General features: G+C 30.4%; 1 protein-coding gene across 3 annotated transcripts; it reads right to left on the bottom strand.

Annotated features, from left to right (window-relative positions):
* Positions 1-620: 620 nt before the first annotated feature.
* Positions 621-10,865, bottom strand: LOC114371883 (serine/threonine-protein kinase STY46-like). 3 transcript variants are annotated; one of them, XM_028329187.1, is made up of 17 exons: positions 10,428-10,865; positions 10,188-10,302; positions 9,619-9,728; positions 9,340-9,462; positions 8,967-9,039; positions 8,095-8,205; positions 7,598-7,648; positions 7,296-7,435; positions 7,072-7,179; positions 6,399-6,472; positions 4,033-4,208; positions 3,408-3,503; positions 2,113-2,193; positions 1,928-1,978; positions 1,468-1,608; positions 1,124-1,142; positions 621-1,035 (listed from the first exon to the last, which is right to left on the bottom strand). In XM_028329187.1, the coding sequence occupies exons 1-17, from the start codon at positions 10,607-10,609 to the stop codon at positions 935-937; spliced, it is 1,752 nt and encodes a 583-aa protein (XP_028184988.1). In that variant the 5' UTR covers positions 10,610-10,865; the 3' UTR covers positions 621-934. The 3 variants fall into 3 exon arrangements, with proteins under 3 accessions (XP_028184988.1, XP_028184989.1, XP_028184990.1); XM_028329188.1 differs by lacking the exon at positions 1,124-1,142; XM_028329189.1 differs by lacking the exon at positions 9,340-9,462 and having other exon boundaries at positions 922-1,035.
* Positions 10,866-16,359: the final 5,494 nt, after the last annotated feature.

The raw sequence follows: 16,359 nt of genomic DNA, 5'->3' as shown, positions 1-16,359 counted from the left end.
ATAATATTAGAGTTTGTTTGGATAAATTTTTCTAAAAACACATTTAGGGAGAAAAAAATTCTTCATAAGTTAAAAACCATTAGTTAATTTATAAATCTTTCATCTTTTAGAGAAATTATATAAGAAAATTTCTACAAATTAATTAACAAAGAATTCATTTTAATTTATAAAAAAACTCATCTCATCTTATTTTTTTTCTCTTAAAAATACTTCTAAAAAAACTTAACCGCCCTTAATGTATGACGAACCTATTCTTTCATTTCATTACAAATTCTGGTTGTAACAACTAACAATCATACCTACGTGTGGGGTTATGCGCCTCAAGCCATCGATGATCTTTTTACTGGTCATCTTTTCAATAAACAGAAAAATTTAACTCCAACATAAGTTAAACAATTGGCATCAACTATCAGCATAACTATTTTTATTGGGTGAAATCTATGTAAGATGTAAATCTCAGTCCTTTTGTAGTGAAGGTTGTTTGAAATCTAAAGGAAAAAATATGTAAAAAAAACATACCTCTTGCATGATTTCTAAATTAAATTTCCAATAAAACAATTATTAACAAGACTTTTTGATGAATCTCACATAAAATTCACCTAATTATGAGAACATGTATATGAATAATAAGGCAAAGGTAACACTTTGCATTAAAATAGTTTAGATACCTGGTCTCATCGGTCCATGCCTGTCATTAATTTACAGTGCAAAACATAAAATTCTCAATACTTGACCCCAAGAAAAAAAATGAAACATTAAAGCTCAACAGCATTACCCTCACTATACACTTCATTGATTTTACGTCAACTATGTTTCTTTTTGGCTACCAGAACACATCAATAGCCACGTGGAACGCATTCCTCGAATCAAAATAATTTCGGAGAAGTTTGACGTGATCCTGGGATATATATTTTAAGTATAGTCAGCTATAACATTAGTATGCCTCTTTACATTTTCTCACTTTGTATTGGTCACGATTTCTGTGAACTCCTTTCTCCCTCGGTGCCACAAGGGAACGTGAAAAAAACTCTACAGCTGCCAGAGGAAGGGAAAAAAAAGTCAGATCCATCCCACCGTGTAAAATAACTGGAATATATTAGTTTGTGCTGAAAATGTCAAGCACCATTCGCTTCTGAATCTTTCTGCAATTTGCACATAATAAACTATAATCAGGCCATCTAAATTAAATGTTTACCAAAAAAACAAAAAGGATAAAATAATTATTAGGGAAAATTATTTAAACTAAAGTGAAATTGCACCAGATGTCTCTCCCTCTTTTGACCCAACGCAAACTTTCCACAATTACTTGATATAACAATGTCTCTTTCTATTAACATAAGCCTATCCTAATTTGTTAATTAAAGTCCCTGTATGGAAAAGGGAAGGATATTGGGTGCAATGTCACTTATGTTTAGGGAGTATGAATGCAATTTGTCCTAATTTTTAATAAATAATAATATAATTTACCTCCATTTCTTGCAAAAGATTTTCAAGTTCAGCAGTTATCTCATTAAAGGATGGACGGTGGCTTGGAATTGCTTCCCAACATCTTTGCATCAACTCTAATAATTTAGGGTGCCCATTCTTCGGAAGTTCTGGCCGCAGACCCTGAAGGATGTACAGCATTACAGCTGAGTCAGATACAAAGTGATCGATCCTAGTTATGAACTTCAACTTACACACTCCCATAACATGAATATAGGTCCAACACTTCAAACTAAACCTTTACTGCAAATATGCTCTCATAAGCATGCATTCATTCACTGAGGTAGCATGATTATTTCTGTTGAAAAAAAAATCCTATACCCAAGTTTTATTTGTCAGACATATTGAAGCTACAAACAAAAGTTAACTGTCAATTGTCAAATAGAGCAATAATTTATGTATGCCTTAACATTTAAATCATAATGATAAATAAATAGCAAACCTGTCTCACACCCAAGGCAGCTTGTAGTGGAGTCATGGTGTCATATGGTACCTGAAATACAAGATGAAAAAATATAAATATTTTTACAACAATTCCCTTGATATATAAAAAATCATACAGTTCAAGGAACGGTAAAGGAATATGATAAGAGAATACAATATTATAATCCATTTCGAGCTATTTACCTTTGCCGTCACTAATTCCCACAGTACGATGGAAAAACTGAATACGTCTGCTTTCTGATCATAGGGCTGATGATTTATAACCTTGTGAAAAAATCCATTAACAGTAAGATACTTAAAGTAAAACCTGAACAAAATAAAAATAACACATGGCAATTACGCCTAGTGCTGGTGAGAAATCCATACAAAAGAGATTTCGAATGTTCATTTCTTCTGCCTGTTTCTTTTCGTTCTATCTTAGGTTTAGGCAGAACAAAAACGGAGAGAAAGTAAAATGAGGTATTACCCACCCCCTGGAGAATTTATAAACAGATACAAATCTTTATTCTCTTCTTCTATACTAAGATATACCATAAGACTAATTAGTTGATTCAATATTTCACTATCAACCTCTTGACCTAAAAAAAGTAATCTTTCTCGATAAAGTCGATTGATTAGGATTTGATTTTTTTCCTTTAGAGCCGTACATGCACTTTTTGATGCATACAGTTCACCAAAAATCATATAAGCAAAAAAGGAATCAATGTGTCGATTTTAAACCTCTTTCTCTTTTCATAATGGACTTCTTTGAACTTTAAAAAAAAAAAAGAATAATATACTCAATTTAACAAAAACGAAGAGAAAGTAAAATGACTATCATGGGCATTATGATTAAAGCTGAAATTGTTAAAGATGGCTAGTAAAACAGCATCATATTTTCTCCTACTTGGCTAATTCAGAAATTGCTGAACCCAGATGACACTTTGTTAGGAATAAGGATTTTGGCCTGTTGCTGAACCCAGGGTGGGAGAGTTTTGAGCAAGGAGATATACGTGTATTCTGGACACCAAGGAGATATACGTGTATTCTGGACACCAAGGAGATATACGTGTATTCTGGACACCAAGGAGATATACGTGTATATATTTATTATTTATTATTATTAGATAGGATTGTGTTTATGTTCTCACTTTGGTGCTGAGTGCTGACCACATGGCAAGGTTTCTTTGATCCAGGGAATCTCATTAACATATTTTCAGAGAAATTAGAGAGCTCTTTTATATTAATAAATGAATTTTCTTAAATGTTTATTTTTTTCATTCTTTGGGACCTCCTCTTCCCCCTAATAAAATCTCTTCTTATAATAAACAACAAAAGCTTAATAAAAAAGGTAACAGATAGGTAAACATACCAATATTAATTATTAATAGCCCAGCACCCTTAGCTTTACAAAATCTATTACTTAGACATTAACATTGATATGAAAATATAAAAAAGCACAACAGTATATTTTGTCTTTTTCTTTTCAAGTAACGAACCTCTGGTGCCATCCATCTATATGTCCCAGTTTCTGCTGTCATCACTCCCCCTTGATTTAGGAACCGAGCAACTCCAAAATCTGCGACTTTAACAACCTAATTGGATAACAATAATTGGAAAAGGAAAAAATATTAAAAACTTAATGATAAAAAAATTTTAAAATGCAACTCCAAAACAAAATAAATGTTATTGTCAGTCACATCAAGAAAATTTAAAAGATCCAGCAGTGGCAACAACAGTTCATTGAAAAAAAATAAACCATTATCCATTGTTTCTGAAAGTTTTAGCATTTGCTACTTTCATATCACATTTTCAACGTATGCTATTTGTCATGAGCATTGGGTGAATCATAATGTCAATTAAACCTTTGTATTACAGTTTATTATAAAAGTTTTATTATTTATCATACATTCATACTTCAGTGAATTATTCAGAAAACCTGTGGATAATTTGTCACACAATTACAACTGAAATGAATTTATTGGTTAAAAATACACACAAACAAAGATAATAGCAAATATCTGGTTCATTAATGATGCTTCCATACAAGGTAACACCCATTTTAGTATGGGTGATGTTGTAGAGTAGAAAATTAGTAGTTTCAAACTTTCAATAAATTCTTACATTGTGTGTATCCATCAGCAAATTAGCCGTCTTCAGATCTCTGTGAATTATATTGCTTTGATGCAAATACTCCATACCCTTGCAGACATCAATTGCAAATTTTAGTAATTGAGACAGCTCCAAGACATTATGATTTTTGTGCACGTAATCGTACAGACTTCCTCCGGGCATATACTCTGCAAAGAAGAGCACAAACTTTAAAAAATATTTTGATAGAATAAATTCAAAAGAAAAGACAAGTTGAACAATAAACAGGAGAGGAGACCAGCTTTTAAGTAATCAATTTACGTGTTCCCAAGATTATATGAATTTAATTATTTGAACTAAAGCATTCTTCCAAATACTTGAAGACACAAGGTCTAGAAGAAGCATCACAAGTTGGAAAAATGAATGATGACATATAACACCATCAGCATAATGGTGCATCATGAGACTGAGTAGATTCAGTTAGGCAATCTTTCAAAAGGAGGGAAATAGAGATTGATGTAGCAAGTTTATTTAACTAATTTAGTTTTGCATCCAACATCATTAGGAGGAATTTAAATCCCAAATCATTTAGTAGGTTGAGTTCACTAGAGTAGATGAACAATAGCAATGAAGTGAACTAGTCCAGAATCAACAAACAATGGATAATACATTTGCAGTGACACAGGCACATAGGAAAATAATCCTAAGCTTGACACCCAAACATTAAGGAACATTTTATCCACAAGATATTAATATCTAATGACATGAATTGGTGAAATGGATGTTTTTTAACTTGATTTTCAAACAACTTTTCTTGATATCATAAAACAGCTATAGAGGAAGATTGCCTTAGACATGGGATCCACAATCCCATAATTACAACAATGGAGGAACAATTTGCATGACATTTAGAAACCTTCTAAGTCCCGTAACATTGATTTGCATAGTCACATTGAAAATGTTGCGATGACCATTGTTTTGAGCTAATAAATCCCCTGAAAAGTACTAAATGATGAACATATTAGCACAAGGTCAAGTGATCAGAAGAAAAACCATACTACTTAGAACCAAAAGGCACTAGACATTTAAGACAGAAAACACTTAAACTTGTAAAGATCCAATTCGTAACTCCTACAAGATAGTTACACACACCAGTATAGGACTAATTGTATATCTGATCAAACCATTTTTGTGTTTAAGAAAACAAGTCTAACATTGACGGTCTTGCAAAAACAACTACTGCACTTTAAGCTAAATAAGTCCAGACCACAAGCTTTGGATGCATAAGCAAGTATATAGTACAAGAAATATAAATATTTAAAATTGCAAAAAACTCCATGTATTTAATAAATAATGAATTGACAATTGATAATGACTACATTAAACAAAGCACAATTTATTTATTTAATAAGAGAAAATATTGTTTACAACTAAAGAATAGTTTTGACTAAAATGCATACTGCCCAATATTAAAAACGGAACAAGTATAGAAATGATTTGTAATTAATTCAGAATTATAATAGAAAAGTAATCTGTAAAAATAAGCATTTATAATTATCAACGTTTTAACTTTATATCAATACAAACTTAATATTCAAAATGAGATAGTAATAATCAAAATAAATTAATTTTTAAATTTTTATAATATTCAATCATATTATGTATTTATGTATGTACACAATACATACATACATTTATATATACACACACAAATTAACATCTTTCCCATTTTACTAAACCTCAGCCTTTTCTTTCTGGTACAAATGAGATAGTAATACTGACAAAGGAGAGATGATACAAACAAATAATAACTATTGAGAGAAAATAGGTGAAAGAAATTTGTAGTAACAAAGAAGCTAAAATATTAATTGAATTTCAAAACAAATAAAATGGTATCATTATTCACTTTTTAAAATTTGGTTGGCAAAGTTTTTAGTCTAAAAATGTGGAGAATGCTAATCTACCCATGAATGTGTGGAGGTTAGCACTTAGCAATTCCCCTTATATATGGCGTTCAAATGTTTCATAGAACTTCACACATGGTGCTCTCTAGAATTTCTTTTTTTATTTATAATTTTTTTACTTGTGTCAATTAACTGTCATCACATACCATTTTTTCTGATAATTGACTAAAATATTCTGATAAACATTATTGTGAAACTAACTCATAAATAAAAAGTCCTACCAATAGTTCTTCCTCAGCAATCATTGTTCTATTAGAAAGGGCCAGGCGGACATGGTATCTATTTTTCTTGTTTTGAACCTCAAACTTAAGGGATGAGATTGTAATAATCTTTAGAAACATAAAACATCGTTTAATAAGGATAGCTTATTGTTTCCACATTAAATAGGATAATATATGACAATATATCTGCAGAACCAAATGGATTGATTTATACCTGTTATTATGCACAAATGTGGACACTTTGTACATGCACCAATGAAACGAACAACATTTTTATGATGCACCTGCCTGCATTCAGAAATGCAGAAGTCAAATTGTCAAAAGATTTTCAGGAAAGAAAAAAGCATATTGACAGAACCTAAATGAGAAAGTGAGTGATACATTTTATCTTTAAATTTATGTCCTAAAGATGTATAAGCAAATCCTTGCAAGACTGTAATTAATATAAACAAAAGCAATGGCAGGATAAAACTTAGTAGATGAGAAATCCCAGCTTAGAAAACATCAATTGAGAAATAAGCAGTTGTAAGGATGCTACAACTGACATCATTTGTCAAAAGTTTCTAGCATACAGACATCCAATCCCTCAAGAACCAAGTAAACAGATGCAAGGATGAAGCCAACTAAGCAATTTACTGAGACTGATAATTTTGTCATGCTTAACCACTTCTTAAAACTTGGTAGTTGGTACTAGAGTTGATATTTCAATTTAAATATATATTCCTCAAGAAAAAGAGAACATAATAATTGCTCAACAAATTCAACTGTACAACACAAGAAAAAATGTTTGATAATCATTTAGAAAGTGAATTCATAAGAAAGATTAATTGCAAAAACATATTATGATATGCAGTATGGTCTTAACCTCCAAACAGCCAAGTACTGACCTCAGAATTGCCACTTCTTGAGCAAACTCATCCTCTAAGGCATCATTCAATTGCTCCGATCTCAGAACCTTAACAGCAACATCTTCACCGAGATAAACTCCACGATACCTGAGTATGAATCATAAAGCAAATTAAAAACAAGATATATATTACGATAGGGAAGAGAAAGAAAATCAAGTTAAAAGAAATACACAAACAATTAATGGTAAAACAACACAACTCACAAATCTCCAGAGGATCCAGATGCTATTTTTTCTCCTAACTTTAGCAACTTCCTATCTATTTCCCAATCTCCTGATTTTCCTTCTGTTGCTAAGGCTTTCTCCACAGCTGAATGAGATTTTAAAGAACGAGACCATGATCCCTAGAGAAAGGAAGAATATTGATTACAATCTTATAAGTACGCGTTACTAAACTACATTCCAGGAAATACAAGAATTATTCATTCATTCTTCAGAGATATAATTCCATCTCACACAAAACCAACATATGAATGTGTAGATACAAAGTCAAGGACACAATGCACCTCGCTTCTTGATACAGCTTTTTCCATAGCATCATACAAATCATCTGTTTCCTGAGCACAAGATTGCAAAGTCAGCAACATTTGGACTCAGCACACATCCCTGTCATAAGAGAAATATAATAACAGTGCCCCTTAAATCTTAATCTTAATAACCTACAAGCTTGACTCCCGATATAGACCATTTTTTGTCTGAATTAAAAACTGTGATAAGAAAATATTTTCTTTATAAAAAAAATGCAGCTGCAACAACCTTTGTGGGTATCAATAATTGTCATCTTACCTAATCTGCCATCAAATCAAAGCTCAGATAATTGTAGTAGAGTTCAACCACCAAGTACAAAATTATAATCAATTAACAGTTATGAAGTGTTTGCAACATGCCAATAACACAAATGCCATTGTAAAATTAACATTAATGAAATGACAGCTTTCAAAGATACAACTTTGCAGAGGTCTTTGGGGGAAAGCAAATAGCATCACAATAAGCAGCAGTGTACCTCTACTGGCCATCCATCCACCACAAACACGTCAAGGGAATAGCCATCAGTTGTGGAGAAAACATGAGCTTCACGGATGTTAAGTCCAATATCAGACAGCAAAGCGGACAGCTAAAAGAAAATAATATCCGTCAAAAAGCAATCCACTATCCATCAATTATATTGTCAGGCATTAACAAACTAGAACCTCGCACTTGATTATATCAACAGAATGAAGCTACATATACACTTCATACAAGAGAATGCCCTGATTTCCACTCTCAAGATCTTACGTAAAATCCACTCCAGTTATTCAGTTTACACCCTCAAACTATTTTTTACATAATGTTTTTGGATTATGTATGAATACAGGAATAACATATACAATAATACAAATCACTAGTCAGTATCCAGAAAACAATGATACAACAAAACTATGCATTATAACATTGGTATCCAATATTCCATATAGTCTTTCATATAGCTTCTATTGGCTTCACTTTATCTATGCTTCATATGAAAAGTTGACAACACACTCCAAAACTGCTTAATAAATCTCTAGTTATTAAATACCTTCTAATTTTGAGGAAAGTTTTTGTTTCATTAAGTTGATACTGAGGAAAATAAACCTATATATCATGACCTAAGTAGATTGAAAAATTTTAGCTCATTATCTCTGGGAGTTTCAAACTTTCAATTAATTTACAACAAAGCCTTATCCTACTAAGTGAGGTCAGTTGCATGGATCACATTATGCCATTTGGCACAGTTAAAAATCAAATTGCTTAGCCTGAAACCTCTCTTGACAACTTCCTCCAACATATATTATTTTAAGAACAACAGATATAAGTTTTAACAAAAAACAACAGATAAGATAAACTCTTCAAACATACCTGGCTTAACAGCTTTGGCTTGTCAACAGTGGAAAATATTATTTCATGAACGGGGACACTTGAATGTTCAAGCCTGCATTTTAAATTGCAATGTTTAACTTACTTACCACAAGAAAAGATATTCAGGTAACATTTGGCGTGCAAGTGGTGTACAGTGTACTACTTCAATTTCAAATGTGGAAAGATACACGCATTCATAAAAATAAATGTTTGGAACATAAATTTTGGCAACAGATAGAAGTCTACTTTCCTGCTCTCCAAAGAGAAAAAATTTGCAGCCATGGCTACCGGTTTTAACAAAAGTTGTCACACTGCTATTTCAAAAACTAAAAGAAAAGTAAGAAACAGCATTGTAACTTTATTCAGGTGGTACCTCTGGAAAAAATTGTCAGAGAGAAATTTTTCCTCTGTCTCCTTTGAGTTCTTTCTAACATCCAAATTTAGGTCCTCAAGCTTCGAGCAAGGCTCAAACTCATTTGCAATATCCCTCATCTTACTGATGGAAATTATATAATTATATTACATTGCATAAATAAATAATAAATTACAAAGATACAGAATTGATATTTTAAGTAACAGTTACCAGAAACCTTCCTGTAAAATGCTTGTGCATACATATATAGTATATTTCACTGTTCGCTGGATAGCATACCTTTTACCAGGTGATACAGCTCCCCCATTTGTTGCATGGGAAGATGATCCTGGGCTATAATGAGTACTTAAAATTTGTTGATCTTCACTATCTGTTCTAGTTGAAATATTCTGCCCAGCAAATCGAGAGAAGAAGTAAATTTGATAGACATGAAAAACTGAAAGAAATATGATAGAATTCTTTTTGTTGTGCATCGGGATAAACACCGGGGAGATTTACACCCATAGACCTCGAGCACACCATACAAGCGAACTGATACCACACTTTAACTCAAAACCTTAAGAAGACTCAGGTTTATGGGTCTTCTCCTCACTTATATCACTTATATGGTGTTCAAATTTCTCATTTCTACTCAACGTGAGACTTCACCTTTCACCTACACTCCAACACTTTTCCTATAACGTGTTTACCGAGAAGCTTATCCAAACATGACCAATCATAAAAATCCTATTCGAAATCGAAATACATAAACAGAAATGATGGGAATTGAATCTAATTAAAATGAATCCGGAATGATCCTAAGCTAGTTGAAATGGAGTTAGCAACAGCAAAGTAAGGAAGAATAGTACCTCAAGGAAGCGTATATGGTATACAGGGCGCTTGTGAGGGTCCTTTGCCAAAGCAAGAAGGGATTGATGCAACAGAACATCTTCAGCTCTATCGATATTCACATCGAGTCCATAACTGGAACAAACAAACAAAAAGCAGCAACAGATTATTACACACTTCATTCCTAGAAATAATTGAAAGTGAGGCCTAATCCAAAAAATAGAAAGGAAGAAGAAGAAGAGAGTGAAAGAAAGTAGTACCTCGGTGGCAAGCGATTGAAGTGAGCCTCCAAGTGTTCGCGGAAGTCGGGGTTGGAAACGGCTTGGTCGTGGCCGGTTTGAAGAAGGCGGTTGTAGACATCGTTGCGGACGTCGTAGTTGCTGTAGCCGCTGAAGGCGCGCGGCGGCGAGGAACTCTCTCCGACGCCTTCCACCAAATCCATTCAAGCGCACATGGAGTTGACTGTGGAGTGGGGGGAGAGAATCTGAGTGGAAAAAGGGAAGGGAAGGGTTCGGTGTGATTTGAAGGGAGATGGAGGGTAATTTGGTCCAAAGTGAAGTTGCCTTGCCGCTGAGCAGGGACACGGAAGCGAAAAAGGCGAGATTTTAGGAAAAGAAAAAGGCAGCTAGTAATTGAATTGGATTGGGGATGTCGTTCCTCTCACGCTGCGTTTCGCTAATCCTCTCATTCATTGTTTCCGACCAAAACAAAACCAAACAACGGAGAAACAATTTATATTTATATTGGATAATAAAATCAAGTAAACAATATTACATTATTTAAAGTTATAAATATCAAAATATTGTCAAATTTTAAGTATGTTTCTTTTGTCCTGGTAAAAAATATAGATGTGTGATATCTTAGAAAATTGAATTCGAAATATTCAATCTTACGGGTTAATGTTACATTCTTCACCTGTGATATACTAAATTATTAACATGTAGAATCGAATCTTATAAATCTGATTACAAGTCATAAATATTTTAGTATTTATAAGGATGAAAATATATTTTAATCATTATTTAAAAAATATTAATATTCATATACATTAGCATTCAGTCCAAAAATATCTAGACTAAAAAAATTATTGAATCTTTTATTTTTAAATTTTAATTTAATAACATTATTATGCTTTATTATTTAACTTATAAAATAAAATAACAAATATCTCTCTATATATATGAGAGAAACATGAAAAAAAAATGTGAGATAGAGTTTTTAAAAAATTAAATCATAAAATACGATAGTATCATTGAATTAAATTTTAAAAAACAAAACAATCAACAATTTTATACTTCAAATATTTTTGTATTGAATGTTAATAGATTCTAACTAGAATGGATATTAGCATTTTTTATTTAAATTATGATTTATCTTATTTCTTATATATAAAAATGATAGGAGATAGTATAAAAGAAGATTCTTTCACATGATTAAATGTTTCATATTCATTCTCATTAAATTATAATTATTAAAAGATTCTAACTAGTAATATAATTAAACTTAATCAATAACACTAATATATATATATATATATATATATATATTTAGTTTAATTATGATAATTATTCTAATTGTAGTAACCAATCATTATTAGAGGAAAAATGTTCCTTAATATTTTTCTTATTAGAATATTCTAACTAATAAATAATTATATTTTCTACTTCAAATTAATTAATACCATAAATATATATGGATTCTAAATTAAATTTAAATTTAAATTTAATTAACGCTAATACATTTTCCTTTAATTATTATAAAAAAAATACTATCATGATTTTATAAAATAGTTACAAATATTTATTATAATGATAAATAATGAAAACCAATTAAATATTTTTTAAATACTAACATAATAATAATATATTTTTGTTAGTCAAAATATAATAATTAATTACATAAAAAAATATATAATAATATAAAAAAATATAAATTATAAAATTAATACTCGTATAAGACATGAGATATTTAACTAGTTATCTAAACAAACAAAAACAAGATTGGCCTCTTATGCTTGGGCCGAAAGAGCAATGACCTAGGCTTCAATGTTGAAAAGTGTTCAATTTTTTAAAAAAGAATTATAATCTTGTGCACTAAGTTAATTTTATATATTGCTTTTACAAATGAATTGAAATCACTTTCACCTCTCATGTCTTGTTTTCTATATCTAAATTAAAACGAGACATGTAATTGAAAATTCTCTTAAATACTAGTTTTCTTTTATTTTTTTAATGTGTTGCATTCATAAATCAATGTTAATGGTAAGTTTAATAGAAAAGAGAGAAAGAATATTGGAGAGAAATTGTGTATTTTTTTTGTGAAACTCACATTTTTTATATTCTATTTTAATTCATTTTTTTCTATTTTCATCTTTTTTTTATCTCCATCCTTTAAACTAAACACACCCAAAATGAATTTCAAATCACTATGACATACCATCATGTAATAGACTTATGATAAAGTGTAGGCTTTAAATATTTTGTTTTCAACAAGAAATGAAATAAAAACAAAATTAAATAAACAAATATTCTTATATTGGAAATTAGAATCCAAATCATTCATGTAGTGTTTGACAAGGCTTTTTGTTCATCTAGGGCCTTTAACTCAAGGCAGAAGATTTAACTATGATTTTTTGTATGATTGTTGTTTTATTCGAATTCTTTGATGATGGTTAGATTATTGGTCAATGAATGTTGTCATTTGCATTCTTGTTATAACTTGGTTAAAGTAAGTCATTGAAATCATCAATACATGAGTCATATAGTTTGACAATACATGTTAAAAGTGACTAATTAAGTTGTTGATGTCTTTATCAAGTATGAATTAGCCATGGTTCTTTCTAAACATATATTTGATGTAGTTTTGAATTTATCTCCTTAAGGCCATATTATGCTTATAAGAAATAACCTTCTTGCCTCTTAGGTGTTTCTAGACTTTGAATATATTTCTCATTCATCCCCCCTCCCTCTTCAAAAAAGGAAAAAAAATAGAATTGTTGATTTAGAGAGTGAAGTTCTTATTCACCTAACTCTCTTAATTATAATTTTTCGTTGCTCTATCTCCTGTATTTTGGAGATGCATATCACATACTTTTTTTTAAAAAACAAAACTAGACAAAGAAAAATTCCCAATCATCACAAAATAACATTTATTTATCTTTATTTGTTTTTATACTTACTTTTCTTAATTGTTTATCAATCTGTTTCAATTTTAAATAACATTATTAAAAAATTAAAATTATTTATCAAAAAATCAAAATATAATTTATATATTTAAAAATATTTGTTTTATAATTTTTTATTATAATATAATTTATAATTTAAAAAATGATTATTTATTATGGATTATAATTATAATAATAAGGGAGCAACCTCTTATAATATAATGAACCGATATTTAAATTTTTATGAAGAGATATTCATATATCTAATGTTCGATAATTCTATAATTTTTCAAACATTTAAAGTTACCTGTTTTTAAAAAATACTTATATAAAAAAGTAGTGATATAGATTGTCTAGAAATCTTCTTTTCTACCATAAAAAAAAACTTATTTTCTATCGCATGCCAATTTGAATGATTTTTTCCCTTATGAATCCAAAAATAAATTATCCTTTTTCATTATTTCCTCAAGTTAAACATAGGAATCTAAGTACTAGTATTTTTTTTATTATGAATATTTCCTTTTCATTTATTTAACTTGAAACAAACAGTGTCTAAATAACATTTACTACTTGAACATATAACATGATGACGAAAAGGATGGGTCACGCTGAAAAGACGCAAACGCATAAGAAACTGGCCGGCCGGTTGATTTTTAGCACGTGCCAACTTTTTTCGCAATACGTGGCGTTTGATGAGTAGCTCGAGCCATGCAGCTGAATTGACGTGTGACTATGTGAACGTGCGTTTGAATGTTTGATGTTACTCAATTCCTTACTTAAGATTTTTTTTTTACTTAGTTCCTTTCCAAATTGCAGGTCTCTTTATTATCTTAATTTCACAAATTCAGCATCTTTATTTTTTTCTTCTGTTAATTTGACTCCCACAAAAATTTAATTAGGTAATTATAGTTTACCTGTTAATTTAATATTTAATAAAAATACTAATGTGAAAATAATGTATTGATATTTTTTTACAGTTATATATAGGTGCAAAGCATTTAAAAGTTTTGATGAAAAATTAATCTAATTGTTTTTAGTGAAATTTATTTTAATTATATATTTTTATTTATAATATTTAGACTCAAAACTATTTTTTTTTAAAATAAAACTCGAAATTTTATTTAAAATATATAAACTTGGTTTCACTTGGACTGGGCATTTATATATGAATGTATTGAGAATGAATTTTTCTCTCTTGTTGTTAGTGTGAATCCGATATTGCAGTTTGTTTTTTATTTTATAATTTGAGTTGGAAAATGGGAATTATTATTCTCATTGTTAAGCCTTGTGAAATTATATTTTTTCATTTTTATTTTGTAACATAATTAGGGATGAGTATATATACGGGTTGAATAAGTTTGATCCGTAAAATAAATAATTTTTTTAAAATACATATTGGGTTCACAAAAGTTCACATATAGACAAACCAGTTTGTGAATCCAAATATTAATATGATTTTTAAAAAAATAAAAAATATATAAAGTTAAATTAAAAAAATTCAACATAATTTTTTAAGTTAAAATCTATTACACTAAAATATATAAATATTTTAAATATAAAAAGTTAGTTATAACAATTTAAATTAAAAATCAAAATCTTAACGTAAAGAATTAATAATACTTGCAATTTTTTTTTATAAAAAAAACCCGTTATCTATATGGTTCGAAGACTTGGGTGCATATACTCACATGGGCAGTGGCAATAGTACTGGAAAGGTCATGCATTCCTCAAAATGGCCCAAACTGCAGCCCATTAACCTCTTACTTCTTTATGCTAAAGAGGCATCCATATATGCCAGCTAAAATATGAACAGGTGTAGCGAGGCCCAAATGTTCTTGATTTGTTTTGAAAAGCACTTAATTATAAATAAATGTTTATATAAATTTTGTTACGGAGGGGTTTATAAAAATAAATTTATAAAATTTAAGATTTATATATTTATTAAGTATTTTGAAAAAATTCCGCCCCCCCCCCCAGTTAACTCATCCTAGGTCGGTTCCTGGCGTCAAACATCTGAAATACACACACATCTTAGCCAAAGCTGCGCAGTCTACACAGTAGCTTTTACCAACGTGGTTTTCCACGTCAAACTTGAAGCTTCTTCATAAAAGGATGCAGATTGACGTGGTTTTTGTAAGTTGGTGACCCAGTTTCAAACATGGGCTACATTATACATACATACATCTAAGTAGAAATTGACGTGATTTTATCTCTTTTTTTTCATCGAGATAAATAATGATATTATATAACAATGTGAAAAGGTAGCAGTGGTACCAAATTCTGGTACAACCAGAGGCCAAAAACGGCCTCGATCAAAGAGGGTCACCAAATATTAATTCACAGAGATATATAGCACATAAATATAACTTAACCTGATACTATAGCTAGCAAATAAATTATTAGCCCACTATAAATGAACCAGCTGTACCACCAATTCAACTACACTATAGTACTTATTTACCAGCCAAATTAAAGATGAAAATTCCTCCACCCCATGCATGCATATAGGAACGTTCCACCTCTTTGTCATTGTTCTAACAAAACTCCATACACATAATCTAACCACTCTATCGTACGTGTCAAATACCAAGCCCGCTATCCACCTTACCAAACGTGATTTTAATTATCTTGTGGATCGAGACGCGTTTCCAAACGCCCCCAAAAATGATCCTCTCAGAGACTTTTTCCCAATTCCGCTACTGCATGAGAGTATAAGGCTGTTGAGAACGGCAGGCAGATTGATAAAAAGATACATTTTATTCCTGAGTGTCGTATTTCATTTTACTTTTAATACATTTTATTTTTCAATTTTTTATGCAGACATCTTTTGATTCACCATTAATTCCCCCCACCCCAACTGAAAATGAAATAAATAAATTAATAATACAATTCCACCAAGTGGAAAATACACGCGTTATGCACATTCACAGCTTTGATTTTCTGGCTATAAATACATATTCACAGCCTTTGTGTCTTTCACTACACATTCTGCATATATATCACTCTCGGATACACATATTACAAATTAC

Source organism: Glycine soja, chromosome 10 (genome assembly GCF_004193775.1).
Source record: "Glycine soja cultivar W05 chromosome 10, ASM419377v2, whole genome shotgun sequence".
NCBI lineage: Eukaryota > Viridiplantae > Streptophyta > Magnoliopsida > Fabales > Fabaceae > Glycine > Glycine soja.
This window is presented reverse-complemented; position numbering and strand designations above follow the sequence as displayed.

What these genes read in the sequence shown, in the direction of transcription:
- LOC114371883 (XM_028329187.1), bottom strand. Translation starts at nt 10,609, where the DNA reads ATGGATTTGGTGGAAGGCGTCGGAGAGAGTTCCTCGCCGCCGCGCGCC. An exon ending in AGCCAAAGCTGTTAAGCCAG is followed by an intron (nt 8,206 to 8,966) that starts GTATGTTTGAAG and finishes ATTTTCTTTTAG; the next exon opens with CTGTCCGCTTTGCTGTCTGA. An exon ending in GGGAATTAGTGACGGCAAAG is followed by an intron (nt 1,979 to 2,112) that starts GTAAATAGCTCG and finishes CTTGTATTTCAG; the next exon opens with GTACCATATGACACCATGAC.